Source organism: Lepisosteus platostomus, chromosome 5 (genome assembly GCF_059453375.1).
Source record: "Lepisosteus platostomus isolate fLepPlt1 chromosome 5, fLepPlt1.hap1, whole genome shotgun sequence".
Taxonomy (NCBI): Eukaryota; Metazoa; Chordata; class Actinopteri; order Semionotiformes; family Lepisosteidae; genus Lepisosteus; species Lepisosteus platostomus.
The window spans coordinates 4,385,678-4,398,844 of NC_142615.1; the positions used below are offsets into that span (position 1 = coordinate 4,385,678).

At 52.4% G+C, this 13,167-nt stretch overlaps 1 protein-coding gene across 2 annotated transcripts in view; it reads left to right on the plus strand.

The window, feature by feature from the left end:
- The first annotated feature begins 2,408 nt into the window (after window positions 1-2,408).
- Window positions 2,409-13,167, plus strand: part of LOC148662586 (uncharacterized) — an 11,456-nt gene continuing 697 nt past the window's right edge. Inside the window, exons 1-5 of one of the 2 annotated variants that reach the window (XM_088632310.1) lie at window positions 2,419-3,693; window positions 5,884-6,243; window positions 6,950-7,063; window positions 7,944-8,011; window positions 12,097-13,167. The exon at window positions 12,097-13,167 is cut by the window's right edge and continues 697 nt beyond it. In XM_088632310.1, the coding sequence (XP_088488436.1) occupies window positions 3,675-3,693; window positions 5,884-6,243; window positions 6,950-7,063; window positions 7,944-8,011; window positions 12,097-12,213 (678 nt within the window). In that variant the 5' untranslated portion in view covers window positions 2,419-3,674 and the 3' untranslated portion in view covers window positions 12,214-13,167. Of the gene's footprint in view, window positions 3,694-5,883; window positions 6,244-6,949; window positions 7,064-7,943; window positions 8,462-12,096 lie in introns of those variants that run through there. The other variant, XM_088632309.1, reaches the window with a different exon arrangement.

The following is a 13,167-nucleotide window of genomic DNA, read 5'->3' on the forward strand; positions in this document are numbered from 1 at the left end:
GCCGGTAACTTCTCGGTAATAGGAAGGTGAAATGCCTGTCTTACCTCATTGAGCGTCTTCTCTCGAACACGGACGAGTGAAATAACAGGAAGTGGGCCGCAGGTTCAAACGCTTAGCGGAGAAAAAAAAGACAAAATCGAGGTCGATCGGCAGTCGTTTTGTTTTTTAATGGATAGGTCAGACATAAAACACAAATACAGTATGGCTACAGCGGAGGAAAACAACACGCCCCTTTGTTGTGATCGCTCTCCCTCTGCTGTGGTTGTTTTGCAGAAAACAAAATTAAAAAAGGTTTGAACAATGTGTCGTCCCCTTAGCTGGAATGGGCTTTGATGTGATCAAAGCTTTACCGTGTGTGTCTTCCCCCCCAAACCCTCAACAAGCTGAAAACAGGGGAAAAAATAAATAAAAGTGTTGTTTAAAACATACTTATCAGTGTTTTCTGAGGCGGAGGTCGTCTGAAGAAGCGTGTTCTCAACCTGTGTGAGAAACAGGATATAGATTGTGGTTTTCAGAAGCAGAGTAATACAGTACGTCATAGACGATACAGAAAATATAATAATAGTTTTGATTCGCGTCTCACCTCACTAAACCATAGTTCACTGTTGCTTCAGGGCTGTCCGGTCCTGGTCCTGGAGGGGTCAGTGTGTGTGTGTGTCTGCAGAGTCTCCAGGGGTCTTTAAAGCAGGGCTGTCCAGTCCTGGTCCTGGAGGGGTCAGTGTGTGTGTGTGTGTGTGTCTGCAGAGTCTCCAGGGGTCTTTAAAGCAGGGCTGTCCAGTCCTGGTCCTGGAGGGGTCAGTGTGTGTGTGTGTGTCTGCAGAGTCTCCAGGGGTCTTTAAAGCAGGGCTGTCCAGTCCTGGTCCTGGAGGGGTCAGTGTGTGTGTGTGTCTGCAGAGTCTCCAGGGGTCTTTAAAGCAGGGCTGTCCAGTCCTGGTCCTGGAGGGGTCAGTGTGTGTGTGTGTGTCTGCAGAGTCTCCAGGGGTCTTTAAAGCAGGGCTGTCCAGTCCTGGTCCTGGAGGGGTCAGTGTGTGTGTGTGTCTGCAGAGTCTCCAGGGGTCTTTAAAGCAGGGCTGTCCAGTCCTGGTCCTGGAGGGGTCAGTGTGTGTGTGTGTCTGCAGAGTCTCCAGGGGTCTTTAAAGCAGGGCTGTCCAGTCCTGGTCCTGGAGGGGTCAGTGTGTGTGTGTGTGTGTCTGCAGAGTCTCCAGGGGTCTTTAAAGCAGGGCTGTCCAGTCCTGGTCCTGGAGGGGTCAGTGTGTGTGTGTCTGCAGAGTCTCCAGGGGTCTTTAAAGCAGGGCTGTCCAGTCCTGGTCCTGGAGGGGTCAGTGTGTGTGTGTCTGCAGAGTCTCCAGGGGTCTTTAAAGCAGGGCTGTCCAGTCCTGGTCCTGGAGGGGTCAGTGTGTGTGTGTGTCTGCAGAGTCTCCAGGGGTCTTTAAAGCAGGGCTGTCCAGTCCTGGTCCTGGAGGGGTCAGTGTGTGTGTGTCTGCAGAGTCTCCAGGGGTCTTTAAAGCAGGGCTGTCCAGTCCTGGTCCTGGAGGGGTCAGTGTGTGTGTATCTGCAGAGTCTCCAGGGGTCTTTAAAGCAGGGCTGTCCAGTCCTGGTCCTGGAGGGGTCAGTGTGTGTGTGTCTGCAGAGTCTCCGGGGGTCTTTAAAGCAGGGCTGTCCAGTCCTGGTCCTGGAGGGGTCAGTGTGTGTGTTTGCAGAGTCTCCAGGGGTCTTTAAAGCAGGGCTGTCCAGTCCTGGAGGGGTCAGTGTGTGTGTGTGTCTGCAGAGTCTCCAGGGGTCTTTAAAGCAGGGCTGTCCAGTCCTGGTCCTGGAGGGGTCAGTGTGTGTGTGTGTCTGCAGAGTCTCCAGGGGTCTTTAAAGCAGGGCTGTCCAGTCCTGGTCCTGGAGGGGTCAGTGTGTGTGTGTGTCTGCAGCAGATCACCTGCAGTGCTGGAAGACGGGTGTGTAATTAGTGTAATTAGGGCCAGCAAGCCTGTAATGGGGCTTGTTGAGAACAGAGGGGAGTTGAGTTCCTCTAAGACACACAGGAGCTCCAGGACCAGGACTGGGCGCCTTGACCAATGAGCAGCATCACACCGCCAGAGCTGGGGACAAACAGAGGACACCGCCTTGCGATCTCACAGACGCGCGTCTCGCCTCGCTCGCCTCTGGCCTGCGGTTCTGGAAAAATACAGACGCGGCCGTGCCCCAATGCGCTATAAATAACAGAGAGCCCGAGTCTAGGTGTTGTTCCATTGTGCTCTCCTCCCACGCGCCCACCGCAAGCGGCGCTCAGATGTGCGCAGATGAGAACACGAGACAGGGTCTCAGACAGGGGCAGTGAGGAGCCAACCACTTCTCAAGAGCCGGACTTCAGCTCCAGGGTTGGGCAGCTTGTTCCCCACCCCCACCACCCTTTGTGTAAAGAAGAGCCTCCTGTCCTGACTGGAGGAGCTCACCCAGCTGTGTCCTGAGAGAAGCCGGGGTATCGGCTTCAACCACACGGACTGGGCGGCTTGTTCCCCACCCCCGCCCCTCTCTGTGTACAGTAGAGCCTCCTGTCCTGACTGGAGGAGCTCACCCAGCTGTGTCTGGAGAGAAGCCAGGGTATCGGCTTCAACCACAGGGCTGGGCAGCCTGTTCCCCACCCCCACCCCCCTCTGTGTACAGAAGAGCCTCCTGTCCTGACTGGAGGAGCTCACCCAGCTGTGTCTGGAGAGAAGCCGGGGTATCGGCTTCAACCACACGGACTGGGCGGCTTGTTCCCCACCCCCGCCCCTCTCTGTGTACAGTAGAGCCTCCTGTCCTGACTGGAGGAGCTCACCCAGCTGTGTCTGGAGAGAAGCCAGGGTATCGGCTTCAACCACAGGGCTGGGCAGCTTGTTCCCCTCTCCCACCACCCTCTGTGTACAGAAGAGCCTCCTGTCCTGACTGGAGGAGCTCACCCAGCTGTGTCTGGAGAGCAGCCAGGGTATCGGCTTCAACCACAGGGCTGGGCAGCTTGTTCCCCTCTCCCACCACCCTCTGTGTACAGAAGAGCCTCCTGTCCTGACTGGAGGAGCTCACCCAGCTGTGTCTGGAGAGCAGCCAGGGTATCGGCTTCAACCACACGGACTGGGCAGCTTGTTCCTGATTCAAGCTGTCACCTCCTGGCGCCTTTTTAGTTTTCAGTTAGACTTTCTCCCCCTCTTCAGTATCCACGCCCCTCGCTCTATAACCGCCCGTGTCGCCAGGCTCAACACCTCACAGGCCGGACGCGTCCCTTCCCCTGCAGAACGAAGAAAGAAAAAGACACAGACTTTCCACAGGAAAAGCCTTCTGAAACGCCGCCGGACTTTTTTTTTTTTTTTTACACGAAAAGCCAGCGGGTGTCCCGAATGAAACCCCAACACAATAAAAAAAAAAACCACAAAACACCCCAATTCCGTGACTTGGCGGAGCTCAGGCGAAGACACCCCCCCGGTTCCCTTCGGTTAATTTGCGCGATTGAGGCAGAGCCGGACAGGAACGGGGCCTCAAAAACCAGACGACGCGCACAAAAACAGCGACCCTCCGACTAACGAGCCCCTCCGCCCGACGCTTGAAGACGAGGCCGAGGCCACAGGCGGAGCCGACAGAAAATTAAAAAAAAGAGGGGTCCCCGTCGCTGTTTTAGCGGGACGGCGGTTTTCGGAGAACCAGGAGTGGCCAAAATGAGATTCCTCCTCATCTGTGAGTACCGCGCCTTCCTCGCCGCTGCCTTTGTAACGTTTGTCTCATTCCGCCTTGCCGAACTCGGGGTGGAGGGGGTCGCATATAGGGGTAGACTCAGCGCCTTTTAGGGGGAAAAAACAGGTTTGGTCGGCGTTTATTTGGAGAGAAAATGTGTGAGTGTGTGTGCCTGCCTGCCCAGCGACGGACTGGCGTCCCGTCCCGGGGTGTTCCCTGCCTTGGCGCTGTTCCGCTGGCTTGGGAGAGACTCCAGCTCCCTCCCCCCACCCCTCACCGTGTACAGTGTCCCGGAGGAGACCGTTGGCAAACGTGCTGGTTGGTCGGAAGGCAGGCAGCTGAACTCTGTCGCGGAAAGCGACGCGCTGTAAAATCACGCCGGTCGGGTCACGATGGTCCTTCGCTTGACGCTTGAACAGAGTAGAGAGGCCGTCGGCGACGACAGACCCCGATTCTCAGTCTGGAGTTAAACTCTGCGTCGGTCCTATAGAGCTCGGCTTTAATAAGTACTGTTTTGTTTTGTTTTTTAGAGAGGAAAAAAAAAACCTCAGTCTTCTGATTTAAAAACCAAAGGATCTCGCGGATATATTCCATGCATTCCGCAGATATTTGTTTTAATTTCATTTGGGGGTCTTAAAGTCTGGCTTTCACGCCACATAACGGCGTTTTTTTTCCTCCTTTCTTTCTCCGCCTCAGAGAGTATTGAAACCCGCGGCTTTCAATATCGGGGTTCAGCCGTGCTTGGGGTGGGGGGGTGGCGGGGGGCCATTTCGATGTTTTTGAGGCTGTAAAAGCGAAGGACAAGACCGAGGAGCCGGACACCGCGGCCGGACCGGGGTCGTGTTCGGACCCGCCGGTTGCTAGGAGACGCCGTGCGGCCCTGGACCGCCGGCAGAGGTTCTGGCCGCGCTGGTGTCGCCCCGGAACCGGGTTGAAGAGCCCGAAATTCGGGACAGAGGCCTTTAAAACGGTTATTGAAACTGTTCTGAGTGGAGGGCCATCGTGGACTCGCCTTCTAACCCGTTTTCGTTCGGAACCGGTGGCGCATCATTTGACGGACCGCGACAAAACGCCTTTTTTTGTTTTTGTGGGGAGAGATTCGCTAAAGTATCGCTAAACCACGCAAATACCACGCACGGCTTTAATATTTTGCCCGCACCGGCGCGACCTCGCCTCCGCCGCTCCGACTAATACAATAATAATAATATAAATAATAATAAAAACCGATTTTCTTTTAAGGGGTTTATCTGTGGCCGCCTAGATAGCGACCTCACCCATCTTGCGTTCAGAAACCTTCACGTTTTTTTTTTAATTTCCTGATATAATCGCACACATCTAGTCGGTAATAATCCTGGATAAGAAACGGGCGACGCTTGGATATTGATGTCTGTAAGACAACTCTCCCGGGCCGGTTCAGATCGTTGTGTTTCAGAAGCTGACCTACAGTACATTCGCTTCGTTTTCGAAGTTTCTCGAAGCTCGCCCAACCCGTCACATTAACGGGCAGCGCCGTGGGGTCGGTAGAATAGAGCAGGGGTCCCCCCGACTCGAGTTCTGGGGACCTCCCCCCTACACAAACACACACACACGCTGTTTTTAATTCCACCCGAGGACCATCGATTAAATAACTGAAATCAAATCTCACTGGACCCGCACGACAGGGGTTCAATGCCGAGCTCGTTGTTTTCAGCTCAACGCCGGGTAGGAGGTCGTGTTTTTCCGCTGCTTTAAGCAGCAAAATCTCATACCTCTCTGAGGGGAAGAAGAGAAACTGGCAAAGGCTCCAACCTCTGATGTTTTCAAAGCCGATACCCTGGCTTCTCTCCAGACACAGCTGGGTGAGCTCCTCCAGTCAGGACAGGAGGCTCTTCTGTACACAGAGAGGGGTGGGGGTGGGGAACAAGCCGCCCAGCCCGAGTGGTTGAAGCCGATACCCTGGCTTCTCTCCAGACACAGCTGGGTGAGCTCCTCCAGTCAGGACAGGAGGCTCTTCTGTACACAGAGAGGGGTGGGGGTGGGGAACAAGCCGCCCAGCCCCTGTGGTTGAAGCCGATACCCCGGCTTCTCTCCAGACACAGCTGGGTGAGATTCAATTAATCGTTTGAGACCTGTGCTGTGCCTCTCCTGGAGTATTCTGTTGTTGTTTTTTAAAACGCCGGATTTGCTCCTTCCCGATCGGTTTTCCCCCCCCAGGCGCCGCCCTCGCGCAGCTGCCGGCGGGCCGGCCCCAGGAGCTCCGCGCGGTCCGCCCGGGCGACGCCGTCACCCTGCGCTGCGACATCCCCTACCGCCTGGAGACCCTGTGGCTGGCGCAGCGCGCCCGCCGCCCCCCGGCCGTGCTGGTCCGCTGGAGGCGCTGCAGTAGCGCTCACTGCAACGCGACGCCCGCCCGGGAGGACGGCCCCCGCCTCTCCGCCCTGCCCGACTCGCCGCCGGGCTCCGTCGGCCTGCGGATCGAGAACGTCACCGAGGAAGACCTGGCGCTGTATTACTGTGCCGACAGAGTCGGGAGCCAGTTCACCTTCGGAAACGGAACCCTGCTCGTCTTCCCAGGTGGGAGATCTGGGGCGGGGGCTCAGCGAGGCTGGATCTGGCCAGTCAGTGTGTCTGTTAGTCAATCAGTGTGTCAGTGTGCCAGTCAGTGTGCCAGTTCATCAACCAGTGTGTCAGTGCACCAATCAGTATATCAGGGTGCCAGTTAATCAATCAGTGTGTCAGTGTGCCAGTTAATCAATCAGTGTGTCAGCGCACCAATCAGTATATCAGGGTGCCAGCTAATCAATCAGTGTGTCAGTGTGCCAGTCAGTGTGTCTGTTAGTCACTCAGTGTGTCAGTGTGCCAGTCAGTGTGTCTGTTAGTCACTCAGTGTGTCAGTGTGTCAGCGCACCAATCAGTATATCAGGGTGCCAGTTAATCAATCAGTGTGACAGCTAATCAATCAGTGTCAGTGTGCCAGTTAATCAATCAGTGTGTCTGTGTGCCAGTTAATCAACCAGTGTGCCAGTCAGTATATCAGTGTGCCAGTCAGTCTGTGTGCCAGTTAGTCAGTCAGTGTGCCAGTCAGTCAGTGTGCCAGTCAGTCAATCAGTCTGCCAGTTAGTCAGTGTGCCAGTCAGTCATTCAGTGTAAAAATCAGTCAGTCAGTGTGCCACTAGTCAGTCAGTCAGTCTGTCCATAGTGCTGTCTCTCACAGGGATACATCAGTAAAGGCCGACTCACCCCCCCCTCCCCATCACCCTGTGTTGCCGCTCTGTTACAGATACGGCTGTCGAACCCGGGACCTTCCCACTGTGCTGGGTCCTCCAGGGCTGCACAGCTGTGACGCTGGCTGTGATCTGCTCCTGCTGCACCTACTGCCTCTGTCATCGGCCAGGTCAGAGCACCTCTCCATCAGACCGGGGTACTGTGCCCACGTTCTGAAACAGATATTGTTCTTCATTCTGAAGGGAAAGAACTATACAGTACTGCCAGGCTGGAGGAACTGAGTCTCTTTAGTCTGAAGGGAGTGTCCCACACTGCCAGGCCGGAGGAACTGAGTCTCTTTAGTCTGAAAAGGGGTGTCCCACACTGACAGGCCGGAGGAACTGAGTCTCTTTAGTCTGAAGGGAGGGTCCCACACTGACAGGCCGGAGGAACTGAGTCTCTTTAGTCTGGAGGGAGGGTCCCACACTGACAGGCCGGAGGAACTGAGACTCTTTAGTCTGGAGGGAGTGTCCCACACCGACAGGCTGGAGGAACGGAGTCTCTTTAGTCTGAAGGGAGTGTCCCACACTGACAGGCTGGAGGAACGGAGTCTCTTTAGTCTGAAGGGAGTGTCCCACACTGACAGGCCGAGGGAACTGAGTCTCTTTAGCCTGAAGGGAGGGTCCCACACTGACATGCTGGAGGAACTGAGTCTCCTTAGTCTGAAGGGAGTGTCCCACACTGACAGGTGGGAGGAACTGAGTCTCTTTAGTCTGAAGGGAGTGTCCCACACTGACAGGCCGAGGGAACTGAGTCTCTTTAGTCTGAAGGGAGTGTCCCGCACTGACAGGCTGGAGGAACCGAGTCTCTTTAGTCTGAAGGAACTGAATCTCTTTAGTCTGAATGCGATCCACCGATCGGGACAGGAGACCCTTCCCTTCCTCCACCTCCTGTCCCTGTCGGACACTCCCCAGAGCTCAGTCAGTGCACTGAAAGCAGGATTCTCATCACGATGCTTCTTCATTTCTGTCCCTCCGTCCGTCCTTGTGGTCCGAACTCTGTCCGGACAGGCCGCCGCCGAAGAGCCGCGGGAAACCAGCAGAGCACGAAGGACAGGAAAAGCCTCGACGACGACCCGGTAACCACACGCAAAAAAACAAGACAACCGCTGATCTTTGGACCAGCCAGACCGGCAGTGAGATCCGAGACGTACTGTAGGAGTCTGCAAGACAGCTTCACTCGAGATACACTTCCTCATGAGGAGTACACACACACACACACACTGGAGTCAGATGAGCTGTTAATACACTTGCTTTCATTTAAAAACACCTTCTTCTGGACCTGCACGTAGAGTAAACTCACAGTGTACAGACACACTAAAGACCAGAGATTCAACACACACACATACACACACACACACACACACACACACACACACACACACACACACACACAGGAGTCAGATGAGCTGTTAATACACTTGCTTTCATTTAAAAACACCTTCTTCTGGACCTGCACATAGAGTGAACTCTCAGTGTACAGACACACTAAAGCCCAGAGATTCAAGACACACGCACACACACTGAGACTCAGCTGGAGTGACTCTTGAGTCAGATGAGCTGTTGACAAACGTACTTTCTCTCAGATACACCTACTTATGTACCAGCACACACACTAAACTCACAGTCTGCACACAGTAATCTAACAGTTTGCACATGGAGCAAAAACGCAAGATCACACACACACACACACACACTGAGACTCAGCTTGAGTGACTCTTGAGTCAGATGAGCTGTTGACAAACGCACTTTCTCTCCGATACACCTACTTATGTACCAGCACACATACTAAACTCACAGTCTGCACACGGAGCAAAGACCACAGATTCCACACACACACACTTCAGCTCCGACCAGAAACACACAAGCTCAGACACGTGGGAGGAAACCGCGGCTCATGCTGGCTCGGCGAAGACACGCTCTGCGTAGAATAGGCCTGGGCACACTCTGTGAGTGTGTGAGTGTGTGTGAGTGTGAGTGTGGAGTCTCGGGTTTCTCGGCTGCGTCTGTGCACAGCGAGATTCCTGTGCGTGCTGGTACACAGGAAGGTGGAGGTGTATCTGAGAGAAACGTTGATCGAAAGCTCATCTGGGTAGCGAGTGGCTCCAGCTGAGTCTCAGTGTGTGTGTGTGATCTTGCGTTTTTGCTCCATGTGCAAACTGTTAGATTACTATGTGTGCAGACTGTGAGTTTATTATGTGTGCTGGTACATAAGTAGGTGTATCTGAGAGAAAGTACGTTTGTCAACAGCTCATCTGACTCAAGAGTCACTCAAGCTGAGTCTCAGTGTGTGTGTGTGTGTGTGTGTGATCTTGCGTTTTTGCTCCATGTGCAAAGTGTTAGATTACTATGTGTGCAGACTGTGAGTTTAGTATGTGTGCTGGTACATAAGTAGGTGTATCTGAGAGAAAGTACGTTTGTCAACAGCTCATCTGACTCAAGAGTCACTCAAGCTGAGTCTCAGTGTGTGTGTGTGTGTAATCTTGCGTTTTTGCTCCATGTGCAAACTGTTAGATTACTGTGTGCAAACTGTGAGTTTAATATGTGTGCTGGTACATAAGTAGGTGTATCTGAGAGAAAGTGCGTTTGTCAACAGCTCATCTGACTCAAGAGTCACTCAAGCTGAGTCTTAGTGTGTGTGTGTGTAATCTTGCGTTTTTGCTCCATGTGCAAACTGCTTACTATGTTTACTGTTTACTACATTCCTATGTGTGCAGACTGTGAGTTTAGTGTGTGTGCTGGTACCTAAGTAGGTGTATCTGAGAGAAAGTACGTTTGTCAACAGCTCATCTGACTCAAGAGTCACTCAAGCTGAGTCTCAGTGTGTGTGTGTGTAATCTTGCTTTTTTGCTCCATGTGCAAACTGTTAGATTACTGTGTGCAGACTGTGAGTTTAGTATGTGTGCTGGTACATAAGTAGGTGTATCTGAGAGAAAGTGCGTTTGTCAACAGCTCATCTGACTCAAGAGTCACTCAAGCTGAGTCTCAGTGTGTGTGTGTGTGTGTGTGTAATCTTGCGATTTTACTCCATGTACAAACTGTTAGATTACTGTGTGCAGACTGTGAGTTTAGTATGTGTGCTGGTACATAAGTAGGTGTATCTGAGAGAAAGTACGTTTGTCAACAGCTCATCTGACTCAAGAGTCACTCAAGCTGAGTCTCAGTGTGTGTGTGTGTGTGTGTGTGTGTGTGTGATCTTGCGTTTTTGCTCCATGTGCAAAGTGTTAGATTACTATGTGTGCAGACTGTGAGTTTAGTATGTGTGCTGGTACATAAGTAGGTGTATCTGAGAGAAAGTACGTTTGTCAACAGCTCATCTGACTCAAGAGTCACTCAAGCTGAGTCTCAGTGTGTGTGTGTGTGTAATCTTGCGTTTTTGCTCCATGTGCAAACTGTTAGATTACTGTGTGCAGACTGTGAGTTTAGTGTGTGTGCTGGTACATAAGTAGGTGTATCTGAGAGAAAGTAGGTTTGTCAACAGCTCATCTGACTCAAGAGTCACTCAAGCTGAGTCTCAGTGTGTGTGTGTGTAATCTTGCGTTTTTGCTCCATGTGCAAACTGTTAGATTACTGTGTGCAAACTGTGAGTTTAGTATGTATGCTGGTACATAAGTACGTGTATCTGAGAGAAAGTGCGTTTGTCAACAGCTCATCTGACTCAAGAGTCACTCAAGCTGAGTCTCAGTGTGTGTGTGTGTAATCTTGCGTTTTTGCTCCATGTGCAAACTGTTAGATTACTGTGTGCAAACTGTGAGTTTAGTATGTGTGCTGGTACATAAGTAGGTGTATCTGAGAGAAAGTGCGTTTGTCAACAGCTCATCTGACTCAAGAGTCACTCAAGCTGAGTCTTAGTGTGTGTGTGTGTAATCTTGCGTTTTTGCTCCATGTGCAAACTGCTTACTATGTTTACTGTTTACTACATTCCTATGTGTGCAAACTGTGAGTTTAGTATGTGTGCTGGTACATACGTAGGTGTATCTGAGAGAAAGTGCGTTTGTCAACAGCTCATCTGACTCAAGAGTCACTCAAGCTGAGTCTCAGTGTGTGTGTGTAATCTTGCGTTTTTGCTCCATGTGCAAACTGTTAGATTACTGTGTGCAAACTGTGAGTTTAGTATGTGTGCTGGTACATAAGTAGGTGTATCTGAGAGAAAGTATGTTTGTCAACAGCTCATCTGACTCAAGAGTCACTCAAGCTGAGTCTCAGTGTGTGTGTGTAATCTTGCGTTTTTACTCCATGTACAAACTGTTAGATTACTGTGTGCAGACTGTGAGTTTAGTATGTGTGCTGGTACATAAGTAGGTGTATCTGAGAGAAAGTACGTTTGTCAACAGCTCATCTGACTCAAGAGTCACTCAAGCTGAGTCTCAGTGTGTGTGTGTGTAATCTTGCGTTTTTGCTCCATGTGCAAACTGTTAGATTACTATGTGTGCAGACTGTGAGTTTAGTATGTGTGCTGGTACATAAGTAGGTGTATCTGAGAGAAAGTGCGTTTGTCAACAGCTCATCTGACTCAAGAGTCACTCAAGCTGAGTCTCAGTGTGTGTGTGTGTAATCTTGCGTTTTTGCTCCATGTGCAAACTGTTAGATTACTATGTGTGCAGACTGTGAGTTTAGTATGTGTGCTGGTACATAAGTAGGTGTATCTGAGAGAAAGTGCGTTTGTCAACAGCTCATCTGACTCAAGAGTCACTCAAGCTGAGTCTCAGTGTGTGTGTGTGTAATCTTGCGTTTTTGCTCCATGTGCAAACTGTTAGATTACTGTGTGCAAACTGTGAGTTTAGTATGTGTGCTGGTACATAAGTAGGTGTATCTGAGAGAAAGTACATTTGTCAACAGCTCATCTGACTCAAGAGTCACTCAAGCTGAGTCTCAGTGTGTGTGCGTGTGTGTTGAATCTGTGGTCTTTAGTGTGTCTGTACACTGAGAGTTCACTCTATGTGCTGGTCCAGAAGAAGGTGTTTTTAAGTGAAAGTTGATTAACAGCTCCTCTGACTCCAGCTGAGTCTCAGTGTGTGTGTGTGTGTGTGTGGAACCTCAGCTCTCTTTGCTCTGTGTGCGTCCTGTGAGTTTCCTGGAGGTGTGATCAAGAAATGACCAGATCAAGAGCTCTTGAGCTGAGCTCAGCACACCTCTGTGTGTGTGTGTGTCTGTCTGCGAGCAGGAAGAAGACACCACAGTGCACTACTCCTCCGTTCACCTCAGCTCCCAGCCCCAGCAGAGACCACCCAGCAGCAGAGCAGAGCCCACCACCTACGCCCTGATAGCGCACCGGTGCTGACCCAGGGCTCTGCACCTTGGCCTTGGGGGTAAGAGGTAAGCCCCTCAAAATAAAAATAATACAGCAGCAGCCGCCAGAAAACCGCCACGAGCGCAACCAGTTTGTGGGGCCGGAGATATTACAGTCCAGTGTCCCCCCGGCACTATGCTGGGGCATGAGGACCCACACAGACCGCAGGGTGAGAGCGCCCCCTGCTGGCCCCACTAACACCAGTCCATCACAAACACAGACTCTTCCAGAGCCCAGTTTTCCCAGAAGTCAAGTCACCCACCAGCCCGGCTCTGGACTGCGGGAGGAAGCCGGACCACCTGGAGGAAACTCAGGCCAACGCAGGGAGAACATGCAGACTCCCCACAGACAGCCCTCCGAGTCAGGACCTCGGTTTGACGTCTCATCCGAAGGACGGCGCCTTCTTACAGCCCAGTGTCCCCCGTCACTATACTGGGGCATCAGGACCCACACAGACCGCAGGGTGAGAGCGCCCCCTGCTGGCCCCCACTCACACCTCTCCCAGCAGCAACCTTAGTTTTTCCCAGGAGTCTCCCCTCCAGGTACTGGCCAGGCTCACACCTGCTGAGCTCCAGTGAGGCTGCCAGCTGGGAGCTGCAGGGTGAGATGGCTGCTGGCATTGGAACAGGTATCCAGGAGACCCTGTGTAACCCCTGTAATCGGCTGCCCCCCCCTTGTGTACGCCGTAGGAGCAGGAGTCTATCCCAGCAAGCAATGGGCACAGGGGAGGGTACACCCTGGATGTGACGTCAGTTCATCACAGGACACACAGACACTCACACACCCTGGACTGGACACCAGTCCATCACAGGACACACACACACACTCACACACCCTGGACAGGACACCAGTCCATCACAGGACACACACACACACACTCACACACCCTGGACAGGACACCAGTCCATCACAGGACACACACACACTCACACACCCTGGACAGGA